At 34.3% G+C, this 17,195-nt stretch overlaps 1 protein-coding gene across 4 annotated transcripts in view; it reads right to left on the reverse strand.

Annotated features, from left to right (window-relative positions):
* Nucleotides 1–17,195, reverse strand: part of LOC113231559 (rap1 GTPase-activating protein 1) — a 291,196-nt gene that overhangs the window by 164,520 nt on the left and 109,481 nt on the right. For all 4 annotated transcript variants that reach the window (XM_026465895.1, XM_026465892.1, XM_026465891.1 and 1 more), the window contains exon 2: nt 13,096–13,240. In XM_026465895.1, coding sequence (XP_026321680.1) covers nt 13,096–13,240 — 145 coding nt within the window. The remainder of the gene's footprint in view (nt 1–13,095; nt 13,241–17,195) is intronic.

The following is a 17,195-nucleotide window of genomic DNA, read 5'->3' on the forward strand; positions in this document are numbered from 1 at the left end:
AGAAATATTAAAACAATTAACACAAATAGGCTTACTTTATCTATTTCTGCGGCCAAGATGTAATGTGAGCATTACTGCGTTCCGATTTAGAAAAGGCATATGGGCCTTGTCAACTTATGTCTCAGAGTGACGGGCGCAGTGGCAGTGTCTATAAGATCTTTGCGATTTAAAGCTGTGAATGCCACTGCAACTGTTATAGATAGGCGTGTCGCTTACCACCAGACGCACGACTTGTTCGTCCCGCCACTTAGTATCATAAAAAAGACAGTTGAGAAGTTTTTGATTTTCAATTTTACATTCATTCATAGTTTTTTTATTAGTGTAAGTGCAATATGTGCATAAAATTCTATTTAGGTTGCATTTGTTGCGCCCTCAATAAATGATCATGTTTAAATTTATGCTATAATGCGGAGGTTGCCTGTATTTTGGTTCTTTTTTTGTATTTTTTTTTGTGTGCTAAACTATAGATATTATAATTACATACAATTGGGAATATTTACTTTCGCTAGCGGTGAATGAAAAGATCGTGATGGAACCGACATACATAATTATAATGGTTTGAGGACATAACTATATAGATACGAACTCGTATAAATGCTTCGACAATACTCTTATAAGAAACTTATACAAGTAAAGTTCATTTAGCATTTAGAACACGACGAACCCGGAACGAAGCTCGTTTGCACACAAAAAATTTTATTTTTAATAAGATACTGGTTGCCAAAAGGTTATTTGGTAAAGTATTCGTAAAAACAGAATACGGAATCTCATTGCGGACGGTGCAGTGGTAGATTAACAGTTTTTGCGCGCTATGTCGCTTTGAGATTTACGAGTTTTGATGCAGTAAAACAAGTGGAGAACATGCTTTTGGTTGTACCTTATCGGTTCATAAATTATTATTAGTACATGTGAGGGTGTTGAGTAAAAACAATCGAAGTCATCACCGTATCTGGTTTCCTATATGTAATGATTTTCCCCTGTAATACCAAATAGCGACTTTCTAAAAGTGGTTTGTAGTAATTAACTTAATTACCACATTAAGTTTTATTGAATATCACGGTGTTTAACTACGATGACATTTTTTTTTGTGGAATTGCTCAACTAGTTTGTTAGCACCAGCATACCGTGCCTGAAGGTATGCTGAAAGCGCGTTCGAATCCAGAAAGGTCTCAGAATAATTATAATTACTATATGTTCCCACTTATATTCCATAATTGTCTTGTCGATCCTCACTTACGGTGCAGAAATATGGACTAAGTAAAATATGAATAAAATCAAGGTGACACAAAGAAAGATGGAGCGCTCTATGTTAGGTTTTCTTCGCGGATCTGGTACCGAATGAACTTGTTTACTTATATTGTTTATCTTTTCCTTTTTTTAGACATTATAATAATTATTATGCCAATAATTATATACTGTTATGTGCATTTGTTGTTTTGGAAATCGTTACGAGCTAGTTTATAAGGAATAGATATAAGATTAAAGCCCTCGCAGCAATGAATCCCGCTCAATAATACCATAAGGCAGAGGCTGAAAAACAGCGCTGCGCGGTACCATCGCCGTTTTTACCAAAAAATTAAAATGTTATTCTGAGACAATAAATGATTTATTTATTTATTTTATTTTATTTATTATGTTAAATGTCGAATTCGATGACATGGGTAATCGCATAACATAAAGTGGAGATGGGCGGGACATTTGGCTAAACGAGATGGACCAAAGCAGTCACAGAATAGTGGTCGAGAGGTGCGTAAAGGCCAATGTAGAGACCATCGTCCCGATGGTCTACCAATGTTGTCAAATTTGCGAGGTCACGCTGGATGCGGATGGCGCAGGTCTGAGAAAATTGGCGCTATAAAGAAAAGGCTTATACCTAGCAATGGATTGATGTGGACTGAATATGATGACAATGTTTCCATTTGTATTAGGAATCCCAATGACGGACAAACAAGTCGTGCATCTGGTGGTAAATGGCACGCTTCCATAGCAGTTCCAGAGCCACACACAGTTTTAAATCGTAAAGCTCTTTCCAAAGGGAATAGGGGTTTTGTCTCGCACTCGTCACCCTGAGACATAACTTGCCAAGTCCCATGTGCCTATAATTTCACTAGCACCCTTACCGTAATAGGTAAGGTAGCAGAACTTCACTGGACGAACTCTTTCACAAGGAGCTCTACTGCTATCAAACTTCACTTTTCCTTTTACATTATAAATTTAGTCAAACAGAACAGACCTTGAATGGTTGTTTCTTTCTTTTATCTGGACTTCTTTCGAAATTCGTTTACTTTGAAAACCACAATAACCAATAATGTTTCATTACAAGGACAAAACATGTAGTTAAAAAAATAGATCAATAGCAATAAACATAGAAAAGCGTAATTTCAAGTATTACAAAACAATAAGGCTGGCCCATAGATTAAGACAGCAAGATCACGACTCTACCATTAGTTTGCTACTGTAGAGGCTGCCTAATGGTACCTAAAATTTAATTTAGTAAATTACACACGACATGTAACGTATATTAGATGTAATGTTGCTATGTAGGTCGGTACCTGCCAACATCTACATGTCATCATGTCACCAACGTAAGCCCACATCAACATAATTATGTTGTTATCTATCTTCCCGTTGCTAACACAGATATCGAAGACAAAGCCAGGAAAGGGGTAGCATCTTCCACAATGTATCATATTGCAACTTTACTGTCAAGTCGATTGTGTCAATATACTCAATTTCGAAAGGGAACTATAATGTTGCAATGGATTATTCATACGCACCCATAAATATACCAACAATTTGTTAACTTTCTACATACTAAAATCATAGTATAATAAGGACAGGTAGTGCAATTCTCACATGTTCGGCACATTATTGCCTACATTTTGCATGGAGCGTAGGTTTGTTACATTATCAATTTATTTGTACCTACTGGGTCTAAACATAACTTTAATAGTACACTATGTATTATGGGCGGTAAATAAGAAATTACGAACGAGACTCTATTAGAAGCGCGAAGTCCAAGACTGAGGGCTTTCGGATACGGGGTCTGTGATTCCCGTACCGCTTGTGAAACATACAATGTTTATCATCACAATTGCGAGCAAATAGTACGATTGCATGCAGGCTAATTTGACTATAATGTACCAAATAAAAACCTCGGACCTTTTTTCTTCTCATGACCGACCATGGCTGTATACTACATACTATTTACGTGCAAGTGAGATGAAAAACATAAAAGTGTTTCATTCTCGTTCTGTATTGAAACCATGTTAAATGCAGTAGGTACTTATGTATATATTTGTATAGGAGTATGAATACGAAATAAAATACTGAACAATTCTGAATTTGAGGGATATTTGTTCAAACAACCAAAAACACAACAATAAATATACCTATTACTATTTGTAATTTTTTGAACACCGAGCGAACTCTTCAATTCTATAACGAATGGCGCGTGAGACGACACAGGCTATGCAATGCGAATGCAACGCGAGATTGTGCGAATGTGTGCGTCCGTGTACACATACAAGGTACGCTGCAACGTTTGTGCAGAGTTATATTACTGATCTTAATAATCTATACCAAAATAATAAGAACCCTCTTAAATTTTAATCACTTTCCAAATGGTTCGTATATTCTTTTTTACCAAGGAACATGGCACTGAATATCGAGATACAGGCTTTCTTGTACGACCGTAGCTCGTAGTAGTCGGCTTCGTCTATTTCAAGAGCACATTTCACTGCCTATTGCATTTAAGTTATTTGGTTGAACATGTTAAGATTGTACTTTTTTTCGAATAAATTAATATTATTATTATTATTATTATTATTATTATATAGGTCAATTTGGATGTATTTTTATTAAAAACAAAGTGCAATAACCAAATGCCGTTAATTACAAACAATATCAATTAGTTTTTGATATCAAATTATTGGCTACACATTAAAAATGAAACTATTTTTTCCGAATCTGAAGGTGCATACCTATTATTGTATTTTCAAATGAACCAACGTTTTTGGCTGTTTACAAATCCCACGGTTGATCGACTCACTCTTTGATATTTTGATTCATATACAATCCAACTCCATAACAACAAACACAAATATATAGATAAACCTCTAAATACGATAAGCCAATGAATAGAAGTTCAAAACCTTGTAACATGAAGGTCGTATATTTGACCAAAATGGTACCACTCTATAACCTTGTCCTAAAGAATTGCATTGATAAAAAGATACGTGACGATAGGTGTTGCCCTACTTATATAGCAATTTATATTGGCACAGCTGCACTGCTATCGAGCAGGATTTATATGGCAGTCAATCTTTACAAATACAGGTGGGGACACAGAAAAACAAAGTAACTTGAAGGTTACAGGTACAGTTGGGTACTAAAAAAATCTAACCAAATATCGCAGAGTAGAAATTTAACAAATATAACAATGAGAGTCATCTTCGGAGACTGGCAGGAAAGCTGCTGCAGAGGAAAATACCTTTCAAATTCAGTTTAGAGTAACAAAACCAGTATATTTTAAGACTTACGAGGTTAGTCACTAATTATTACCACTAACCGATAATTCGTGACTGTGGATCGAGTAACACCGTGGTAAAAAAATGTAAATGCCCACTCAAACCAACTGCATTCCTACTTCAAACTTGTTGTTGAAATGGAGCTAAAAAGCAATGACGAAGAAGTGGATGAGACGGCGCATTGCGACTGCCAAGTTAAAGTTTGCAGTCAAACTATCAGCTAGCAGGCAATCCGCTTGCAGCAAGCATGCCGTTCCATATTCGTGTAACTACATCATAACTGACAATAATCTTGTATTATTAATAATACCTATTTGACATCAATGTTTTTTTGGGTCCAATTTATATTGCTGTGGAATGGAATGGAAGCTAATTTTTGTGCTGATTAATGATATTATATAACATAATGAACTTTATGGTCAATTGCGTAACCTACAAACTAGATACGAGCCAAAATCGCGAAATGCGCTAGCATTCTCGATCACGCGCGAGAAAATTCACTTACGTGCCGTTCGACCGCAATATAAATGATCCTTAAAATTGAGATTGAAATGAGCCTTAAAATTTATAACGTACACAAAGCTAAAAGGATATTCGTGGAGTAAGACCAATTAATTAATCCGTAAATTATTAAGCAATAACAACAATTAAGATCCACTATCTTCATATTCTACATCCAATATTGACGCATGCAATCAATAAATCACTTATATAAATAGTTCCGAAGTTAATAAAAAAACAACTTGTTACCCAAGTAAGTAAACTTAATATTTATAGCGGTCCTGCGCTCTACATTCGACTCGAATGTAGTTTGAAAAATGGCATTCTCACACAAAGTATATTAGAAACGTGATAGTCGAGAGAATAAAAATAGCCCGGGAATAAATATGAAAAGATAAACAACAGGAAACACAAATAAATTTTGGTGTATACCAATTTATTTTACAGGCTCCTGACTTCCGACAGCATTAATGTTTTAGGCTAATCTTTAGGTCAACTTTTATATAAACTACAACATTTTTCCGTCTTGTATTAACCCACTTTCGAAGATGACGCAGATCTTATAAAATTTTAAATTTCAGTAATTAAGAAACATAACAATAAAGGTGCTACAATCCCTTTTATGTTTACTTCAAATTTGTAAATTGCCAAATACGAAACAAAATCACACTGATGATAACAATAAACGATAAGCAATTAGCCTGAATATCAAAATTAGCCTCTTACTTTTATGTCGTCATAAATTCCTTAAATTCGGAGGTTACTTCAAATACGTGAAATTACAGGCACATGGGACTTGTCGACTTATGTCTTAAGGTGACGGGCGCAGTGGCAGTGCCCCTCAGACCTTAGCGATTAGAAGCACTGAGTAGCACTGCAACTGCTATGGACAGGCGTGTAGCTTACCATTAGGCGCACGACTTGTTCATCCCGTCACTAGACATTATAAAAAAAACGTACCCAGAAGTTAACTTCAAATACGTATGTTACGTTTACAAAATTTTAAGTAGAGAAGCTTTTACTTATTATAACTTTAAACAATTGGTAATATAATGCTTTCCGAGTATAAGTAAGAGTATAAAAGTCAATTGAGATTTTATAGTTAAAAAAATGTCATACATTACTAAAACATTACATACATTTTCTGAGTTCCAGGATTATCATATTAGGTTGGTTGTGCAGTGAGGATAGTGGGATGACATCTACTTAGCGACTTATATTATATTGAAATAGTAACAGTTCTTAGATAGTGACCTTATTCGTTCATAGTGCAAATAAAAGTATAAAAGTCAATTAATAAAAGGAAATGAAACGGAAATTAATTCAAAGAAACCAATATGCTTCGGGCCCTTTACAGTTGTGAGCATGGGATCTGTAAAGGGCCCGAAAGGTTGGTTTGTTTGAAAAACCAAATACGGGGTTTAGATCCGAAAAACAGTGTCTTTTCCTATGTGTAACAATCGCGAAAACCTAAGAAATCAATTAATAATTCGATTACAATAATTTGGTTTGTTTAAAAATAAACATTCAGGATTTACATCTTAAAAAAACAGTTTAATTTCTAATATGCTACAATATCGAAAACATAAAATCTCTTTTCTTTCTTGTTTTCTACCGATTTTTTTAATACATTGCGGTTGAGTCCATACCGCTGCTCTTTCTCACGCTCAAGAATGCTTTCGTATAAAATTATCCACGCCAGTGTTTATAATAGGAGAAGAAAGGAAGACATTCTCAGAATATATCGAACAAAGGATTAAGTTAATGCGCTTCCGTGCCGGTGACATCCTATCTTTGAACTTTACCATGAAGAAAATATATACACTATGGTATTTCCATTAAGGAATTGAGAGATAAATGAAGGAAAGAATAACTTTCGATGGCGTGTGCTGGAGACAGATTTCCTGTGTGTCACTTTATTTATATTTTATACTTAAAGATAAAAAAGACAAAGATACACTTATTTCATTATAACTTAATATCGATCGTCTTAAACTTGATTGATGACAATTGAACAAAAAATATCTTTTTCATTTTAAAATGCTTGAAATAACACTTTCATGTAATAATGCTTGAAACTATCTAAATTTAATAATAATAGGGGTATTGTCCTTTACTCTTGCTTTAGTTTGAAAACTTGTCCCTTACTAGCAAAATTATTTGTGGCAGTTTGACTGTAATAAAATTTTGCTCGGTTAAAAAAATGGTATGCAATACCAGCTTAGACAAAAAAGACGTAAATGTAGCAAGCGGATCATAGAGGATTACGTCATTATTTCCATGTTAAAGACTTTTTAATGAAAAGAATAAGTGCCCCCATTTGACCTCCATTTTATATGATTGAAAGTGACTTAAGAACTCCAATAGTGTTAAGTTATTAAATAAGTAAGTACCTGAGTTTTAGACATCTTGCTTGTTTATAATTTCTTATTAGGTTTAAAAACAAATAAGCTATATTTATTTAACTAAATTTAAATAAGCGAGGCTTTAGTACCGTCATACGTCTTATTCATAAGCTAGGTTTTGAAGGTCTTTTTACATCCTATCTTTTTCATAGCGAGATATTGCAAAGTAGAATTTAATTTAAAGTAAAGGAATGTGCCAAGGAAGCAGAAGAACTATATTAGAGTTTGCTACTTAGCAGTGGATAATGGTCCATTCTCAAAGGCGCGGCGTCCTCTAAGAAATTAGTTAATATAGAAATAACGAATATTACACTAATGAACGGTACTTGAGGACCTCGGTGGCCCAACGGTTTGCGCTGTGAGCACCGGATGAGGATGTCCCGGGGTCGTTCCCGGTAAGACAAAGTTGGGAAATAAACTTTTCTAAATAAATTGGTTTTGGTCTATGTTTTGGGTAGTGCGTTGGAGTCGGAGTGAATTTTGTTGCGCAGGCACTCATAAGTATAGGGAATTCCCTAATTAGCTATCAGGTTATTGATGAGGTTACCTAACACTTTATTATTGTTATTTTGATAGCATTCTAGAATAGCGTCCTACCTCAAAAATTACCTAATCGTTCAGGAATTCGGTTAAAATAACTAATAATAAATAAGGTTTTAATAGCGAACCCGTCACCATCAATTCATTTATACGTCCCATTGCTGGGCACGGGTCTTTTCTCAGGCGAGGGTTTAGGTCATAGTCCGTCACGCTGTCCCAATACACGTTGGAGACTTCTTGGGGACGCGTTTTCCGAGAGTTGAGAATCTTCTTCGACGTGCAGGTTTCATACCGATGTTTTCCTTCGCCGAAAGTTCATAGTCAATTGCAAATTAAATTTCACACATAAATTCCGTTAAACTCACGAGGTGCGAACCCGAATTCGAACTCACTGCCTCTGCTTGAGAGGCGGTAGATTAAACCATTAGGCTACCACGGCTTTTTACGACGAATAGACCCGTAAGACATACAATATCCATACAGGAGATCGTTAAAAAATAAATAAAATTGTGATATTGGAAAGTTTTAATACTAACAGAAATAGCTATGGAAAGAGTATCCAGGAAGTAAATCAGCGGTAACGAAAACCTGCCAAATAAACCGTGCACCAAAAATAAACCAACGCTTATTTTAGAGGCGTCAGAACAAGGATTTTAATTGCTTCCGTCGTCTATCGAAATTTTACAAGTCTTCTAAGCAAATATCCTGTACCACAGAACAATAAATACAGTAGAAATGCTTAATGAGCACAGCACGTATGCCAACAGTACGCGAAGTTCCACATACTTGAACTCAGTCTGTCGTTTTCATAGATTTAGTATATAGGTAGTCGTTTTCGCTTTGCACAATATGGTTGTGTCAACGCAAAACCTTGAAAATCGTAGAAAATGCTACTTTGGGGTACAAAAATGATAATCGCACCCTATAATCCATGGTGGCGTTTCATATCATCGTTAAAGTCTTATTTTATTTAATTGTAATCAATTTTTAACCGACTTGAAAAAAAGGAAGAGGTTCTCTATTCGGCTGTATGTTTTTTTGTATGTATGTTACGCGATAACTCCGGTATTTGTGAACCGATTTCCATGATTCCTTTTTGTTGGAAAGAGGGTAGGTACCTCGATAGCGGTCTCATTCAATTTTGAAGAAAATCATCCACCTCTAAGGATGGCTGTTCACGCATGAAGATTCATTTTTATAAATAGCGCCTAATTTTAATTTTAAAAAGCAATTCTTTTAATGGTTGATTTTGCTATTCTCTAATTCAAGGCGTTTTTCTCTCTCAATATACTTTGAGTTGTGAGAACCGATTTTTATTATCTCCTGTGTCAAGTCCCGCATAGTGGCGAACTAGGGGATGAATCCGGGTTTGCGCACTTTCCGGTAACCGATTTCAATAAAACTTGGTAATTATATGTAATTCCACGTACTTTTGAGGTCGGTTTTTCAATTTTCTGTTTATCGTAATAATTTTTTCGTTACAAGAATCGAAAGTAACCCTTATACCGCGCTGATAAATGGTAGCTTCTTTTTTCGAGAACTAAGTAAGCATCTCGAATTCGTCGTCGTTCAACTATTGACCGCTACATGGCAGCACATTGATTGAACTTTCAACGACATGTCAACAGGGTAAACTTTAAAATATAACTCCTCTTTAAATTTTAGAAACTACGACTACTCATTGTCGAGTTTTGGCGACAGCGCGGTGCTGATAATAATCGAGACTTATGGCACTTCCATTGTTTTTTTCTTCCGTGTCATGTACATACCTTACCCCAAAAATCTTTGTTTGTCATAAATATGTAAGAGATGCTAATCGCGTGGAAATCTTTAGTCTGTTTAATATTGCTTTGCAAAATTGAAACAAGGAAAAGTTTCCCCACGGCCATATTGTGGAAATTGGCCCTTATTTATGATAATTAATACACAACGTAAAAATTTACTTCGAAATTTGGTAAAACCTATATACAAGTAACATTTTTTAGCACCTGTAGAAGTCCTTGTGAAAGAGTTCGTCCAGGGAAGTACTGCCACCATACCCATTTCTGCCGCCATGTGGTAAGGTGAGGCTACAGTTTACAGGCACATGGGACTTGTCACCTTAATGTCTCAGCGCTATTATGACCACCATGCTCTACTGACTAACACACCTGTTTTCATGGTGTCGCCATCTCGAAGGATGAGCCGGGTAAATGTAAAAGCTAACTTTTCAATATTGTCTCGGGTCTGTGGTACCATAGTTGTTTCCTATTTCCATAAGACAAGTGCTTTAGTTACTTTGGGATCAGAGCAACGTATAAAATGTCGTCCAATATTTATTTATATTTAAAGCTCTGCGGGGCACTGCAACTGCTATGGGTAGGCGTGTCGCTTACCACCAGGCGCACGACTTGTTTGTCCCGTTACTTAGTGGCATTATAAATACAAGCCATTCGATACATAATAAGTAAGACGGTGTATTTGATAAGAAGAATAATTTTAAATAACTTTAAATTGGTGTTTCGCTATAAATTCTACAATAGTAATTTCAAAGGTTTCGTCAAAACGAAAACAATTTTATTGTACGTGCAATACAATAATAAAAGATAGACGCCAGCAATTAACACTTAAAAATTGCAACTTGCAATAACTTTTTGATTCTCAAATATATTAACGATTTTTTACTACAACTTATTCATTATAGATTATCAAATATAATTATGATTATTACTTATCGAGTTCTTAGGTTTTCGCGATTGTTATACATAGGATAGGTCCCATGGTCACGGTTGACCATGGGTTTTCGGGACCTGTAAAGGGCCCGAAACGTCGGTTTGTTTGAAAAAACAAATATACGCGATTTAAATCCGGGAAAATAGTTTCATTCCTATATGATTATTACTTTTTGAATTATTTCGTTAATTTTGAATTAAATTTCAATTACCCTTATAATTTGGCATTAAAAACGCAAAATCTACAAAATTCGAGTGAACGTACTTTAGTTAATTGTTGGCGTCAAATTGCTCGTCGATATTCTGCCATAACTCATAATTATTAAGCTAAACATAAAACACGTTTTCTGCCATCGGAACGTAAAAAAGGCAGAACTGCCGTATAAAGTATGCATAGTTGTGCCTTTTTTCGTTACGAGGGCAGTTTTAACAAGCACAACTATTAAAGTGCAATCAAACATATACAATTCAAAAACAACACAACATATTTTTTTAATTATTTTTTATTTGTGCCCAAATTTAAAAAAAAAACTGGAAATTATGTGAACAAATAAATATAAGTGTAGGTAATATTCTAGTCGCGCTTCAAATATCAAACAAAGCCCTATTGTAGGTAAGAAGGCCTTATGCCTATCAGCAAGTTGATAATCGCAAGGAAATGCGGACCGAAACTTATCACTGAAACCATTTTCCCTATAATATATGACTGTAGAAAACAAACAAGGATTGAAATAATTCTCATCCAGCCTACAGTAAAAAGCAACACATGAGCTTATAATATTCCAATGAGTTTCCAGATCATCCTTTGTTGTAAACACGTCTGAACTACGCATTTTGTTTGTACAATGCGTGAAATTGGATCTGCAACGAATAATAAAATACTTTAACTGCAGTGTGATTTGGCTCCGATTGTACTGTACTGCGGTACTTTTGTGGGCCACAAAGTCCCATAGGATTGTACGATACGATATTAAGTACGTGATGTATTCGTGTGGAATTCTTAAAACTATGTCGTGGGCATTTGTGCTGCGCCTTTGTTTTTTCAAAGGAGTATTTATTACTTGAATTCTTAAATTCTGCAGGACAAGAAGATGTCCATATAGGTATTATAATTGTAAAGGCTATTTACCAAGATATAAATAACTTCTCATCAAAAATATCAACGACACATATTAATATTGAGTGTGATCCCAATTTCATCCAAAGCAGCCGGTTTTACTTTCTTTTGTAATGTTGTTAGTTTGGCTGCGTATTTTGTGCCACTAATTGTATTGTATTGTACATACTCCTTTTACTTTTCTGGGCTGGGTTTAGATATAAAGTAAATAAAGAAAATCCTTCAATACTTCGACACAAACACCTGCGTAACTACAAGTTAGCACCGTACATTTTTTGTTCCCAAACATCGTAATCCACTTTGCTTTACATCATGTCTTTTTACAATCTTTCGGCAAGCACTGCGAGGCGTGACCCGCCTGCAATAGTTCCTTACTTCACGGTCCGGTTGCCACCCCTGCACCGACATCCGTTCTTTTGCCTTATCATTTCTACACCATGGCATCCGCCTATTATTTCTGGTAAGAAGGTAACGAACTATGTGACCGTTGACCCTTAAAAATTATAACGGTATTTTGACCGCAGCAAATTTCCATTTACTTTGTATTGTTCGGCAAATGAAGATGAACAACGGAACATTCTTTCGTTAGAAAAACCAATTTTTTTACGGTTTTAAAATTTCATTATTATGACCATTGGTATCATGATCCGAATTAAATATTGAATTCACGATTACGACAGGAAAAAAACAGGGAGATAATTGTTTACCCACTAAGTTACTAAATATAGATTCTTGTGACCTTCTACTAACATCCTAAGTGGGTACAAATATGGTAAACCAGATGTTATTAACTTTCAGGCATAGGGAGTGACAGGACTTTGACCATAATAATTGACAGCGCCATCTATATCTGCTCTATAGCTAGAACGACCACGTACGGTTAGCAAGCTTCGCTTAACAGCAGCTCGAGAAAGTAGTTCGCCTTTAGCTGACAAGATGGCGCTGTACGTCTCCACTACTTATTGCTCCTTGCACTATTTTTCAAATTCGAATATTTTATGATACATATTAATTCATATTGGTTAGTAAAACAAAACACAGAAACAAAAAAATTACACGCTTATGTTAGTAATTACAAAATACAAATATTTTTCTTATAACTAGACCTGACTACGCGTGAAATTTGGTCCAGTATTCATAAAATATCGGAAAGTAGAATATTTTTTATTATTATTATTATCGTATTTATTTTAAACTCTCGCCTCTCCCAAGGCCTAAAAAAATATTATTATTATTATTATTATTATTATACAAAAGTAAACTAAGATATTTTAAAATTCTTTCTTACTAACCTGAGAAAAATACGGTGGCAATACTGCCCTCTGGTCGTCGAGGCGGGAACATTGTACACGCTCAAGAAGTTCGAACAATTCGTGTTGAGCTCGCGCGCCACCTGTCGTCGTCGTCGAGCTCCATGGCGCCGTCACGTGCTGCCGCCTGAGGACAAGAATAAAATTAAAGATGTAGTTTAGATAGTTACTGCATTGTTCGATAGATGTCGCATTGTAAAAAGTTTTCTTCGGCTTGAATTTTCATAAAATTTAAAACTATTAAATTGTAAGTACGCTTATTGTACAATTTGTATGCCGTAAAACTTAGCTTGATTGAAATGATAAATTCTAAACTTAATGAACCAACGACGGGACTTCAGTGAAATCGAGAACAGTGTTGTAATTCGACTGACTTAAAAAGTTAAGACACTTAAATATGTTTTTTAAGGTACATAATAACTTAAATCAACTCTTGTAATCAATAGTTAATGGAAACGGATAATGGAAAAAGCGTGGCGCCACCAACGGTTATGTTAATTTACAGTTCCATTTCCATAGCTATAATTAACTGAGCATATCAGATGGGATACTTCATCAAAAATATACAATTCGAGCGGAAATAACAAACAGTAGCTCAAAACACGTAACATTTTAAAAATTACCGCCATTGCATTTTTCGACTGGATGGGTTCATCGAGTCCATATTATATTTTCCATGTGTCCCAACACAGACGTTTTTCCGTCGAAAGTAACTTCATCATGTTAAGTTGTGAAAATATTTCTTAGAGAATTAACTCCCATCAGTGATGTATTACTGGCCCGTTGATATCAATTATCGTATGTTAATAGGTGGCAACGTATAAATATGTAAATATGTAATATAATTATTATTTGTCATAAAAATAAGAATTTAGTAATTAATTTTGCTGACCTGTCGTTATAAACAAGCTAAATTTTACGGAGTATACTCATAGTATATATATAGTGTTATTAGTTTAGCTTGATTTTTAACCGACTTCAAAAGAAGGTGGAGATTTTCTATTCGACTGTATTTTTTGTGAGTACCTATGTTACGCGATTACTTCGACATTTTGTGAATGGAATTCGATGATTCTGTTTTTGTTGGAAAGGGGGTACCTCAGCGGTGGTCACTTTTAAAAGGGTGACAAATTGGGGGATGAAACTGGTTTATTGGTTTTCACAAACATTCCTTTAAACGAAATCAGTAAAACTTGGAAAATAAATGCTAATAATACTAAAGCTAACAGTACAGAAAACTCAACAAGAATTTGTCTGTTATTGTTCACATTTTTATTATTTATTGGATTGTTGTCTTCGAATGCACAACAAAAGCTAGCTCTTATGAATTCAATACCTACAAATAAAGCAAAGGACAGATGTGAAAAATGACTCGGAATGTCTTTACAAAACTTTTTAGTAGGTAACCTACATGCTATAACGAGCTCCATTGTCAGGTATCCATTACTCTGATATCGGTCTAAAAGCCTTTGCCGACAAAAATAATTTAGTAAAAAAGTAAAGCGGTGATTGATGGTTTATTTATGCAAGTTTATTTTCAGCCATCTTTATAATCTTTTGCATTTAATCGGCAGTTCTGAATTTCGTCGAGTCATCATCTCAATTAAAGTAGATTGATTAAAATATAGGATAGGGTACGCCTCTTGTAATTACCCAACGAAAAAAAGCAGAATTAAAATTTATTACAAATAGAACGCAAATAAAACAAAAGCCATTGGGATGGGTTAAGACCGCTTCATCTTTCGGTTATATGGTTATAGGCTTTAAGTTATATTCATCAGTGATAAAATTATCAGTGACAATTAATTATCTTGATAAATATACCGTCATGACAACCTTGATATTTTTTTAATTCATTGGTACAACAAAATGCTAATGCTAGCAATGTTGGGCCATGTGCTTGTATCCGAGACGTATCCAAACGCGTCAAATGTCAATCTCAGAAAAGTCACAAACCAAATCGTTTTACCCAGAGATTTTTGTTTGTATTAATTTATTAATATAACAGTCTTACAATAAGTACGAAACAATCTTGAAAATGTAGTGAATTATAATATTTACGTTACGTGTTAAAAAAATTAGATCTTGATTATTTTGTAATTTCCAAATAATAAAAAAGAAAATAAAGATTTTTACATATTATTGTAGTAAATATTTTGAGATTAAGTCAAAACTGTGAATCAACGTTTCCAACCATTTCAACGTTTTGTAGAGATTACAATAAATTAAGATTGTAATGACAAGACTTGTGCCAAGGGTTCAAATGAGAGCGTATGCGCAACACAGGTGTAAAGGGCGCGGAAATAGTAACTGGACAATAAAAGATCTTTTTCATAAAAATAAAATGTACCTATTCTATTCAAATCAAACACTTGCTAATCAGTTTTTCATAAATAACCGAATGAAGCGAAATTTTCATTGTAGTGACTTCTTTAATTTATTGTGAGATGAAAATTGTGCTCGTGTGGTAACCTTGCCAAGGGATGCATTCAAGAGAAGAGTAAAATGGCATCTGCCTGATTATTGAATGATGTAGATAGCAGCTTTATGGCGATCGCCTATCCACCTGTCAAACGTTCGTTGCGATTGTAACAAAATCTTTTTTTTTAACAAAACTGACAACGAAATGTCATAAGTCACAGTGCGACCCAACTTTATGCTCTTGTGGGCTACTGTACTACGTATACTAAATAAAGTCATGTTTGGATTTGAAATAGGCTAAAGATTCTCTTTCACATTTCACACACAAAATCTATTAATTAAAACACATGATATACAAAATAAACGTTTATACTTGTGTAGGTACACAAAGAGTTTTAAAAATATACTTTGTTTTACTAAATATAAATGATAACACGATTTAAAATGTTTATCAACGTTTTTGGATAAATATAGAGTAAACATGGTTATTTATCCTGAGTACTTACCCCAATGATATTTATCCATGACTCATCTCTAGTCGCATCTAATTAGGTGAGTTATAAAATTTTACATGTATACATAATTTATTTCGTATGGTATGCATTATTTTTATGAATTTCATGTGATAAAACACCTTTGACATATGATCACGTGTACTTTAGTGTAGGTACTTTACTACTTTATTGTACTAAGGCATGTCGTGCCAAGAACATTATAGGTGACTCAATTAGTAGAAGCGAAGCTGCAGAACCTTGAACACCAACATAAAGTTGCCTGCTTATCGGTATACTACAAAATATACCACGGAGAGTGTGCGATGGAATTACACGATCTAATTCCCCCTTCCCCTTTCCATCATCGGAGGACTAGACGTAGGCTTGGGTTCCACCCCTATGTCTTCAAGGCGAGGGTGAATAGGCGTTATTGAGAAAAATCTTTAAATTTAAATGCTATCCTTTACATTATCAAAATAAAATTTATGTTTTGTTTAACGGAGCATTGATTTTATTGGACACTAAATTAGTTTATTTTTGTTGACATTATAATTTTATGTATTGACTGCTTTTATGACTAACATTGTGAGTGCTTTGGGTTACTCTGTAAACTCACAATGTGTACTTTAAATAAATAAATAAATAAATAAAAACGACACAAGATGTTATGAAGTTATTCCGTTAAGTTACCGTATATAATATGGAAAAAATGAAAAATGTTTTAATGGGTGTATTCTATTAGAAATCCCTATTCAGTATCGTGGTCATTTATTTAAATTAACGCTTTTTATTTTTGAACAACATTGATTAACGTTACTTAGCAGCACGAGACCAAGTAATTGTATTAAAAATTTATAATATACGATGACAGCGACAAAATTTTTCAAGTGATCGGTTTTTAGGGTTCTGTACCTAAAATCTGAGAAGCCCCATTCAGTCCTAAAGGGCTCGTTGTAATTCATGACTGATATGACATGAATTACCATAATGCCAAGCACCGAACTTGACCAGGAAAACAATTTGAAAGGAATTATTAAACATAATTTGCTAAATTTTATTATAGTAAACGTGGAGTTTATTTTATAAATATTAAACATTTTCCTATATTTAACGCAATATTTAAAACTTTTTTTTGACTAGAATATATTATTAATTTTTAATAGCCTC

The sequence above is a fragment of the Hyposmocoma kahamanoa genome, unplaced genomic scaffold, assembly GCF_003589595.1.
Source record: "Hyposmocoma kahamanoa isolate Upper Pololo Valley unplaced genomic scaffold, ASM358959v1 65, whole genome shotgun sequence".
Lineage (NCBI taxonomy): Eukaryota > Metazoa > Arthropoda > Insecta > Lepidoptera > Cosmopterigidae > Hyposmocoma > Hyposmocoma kahamanoa.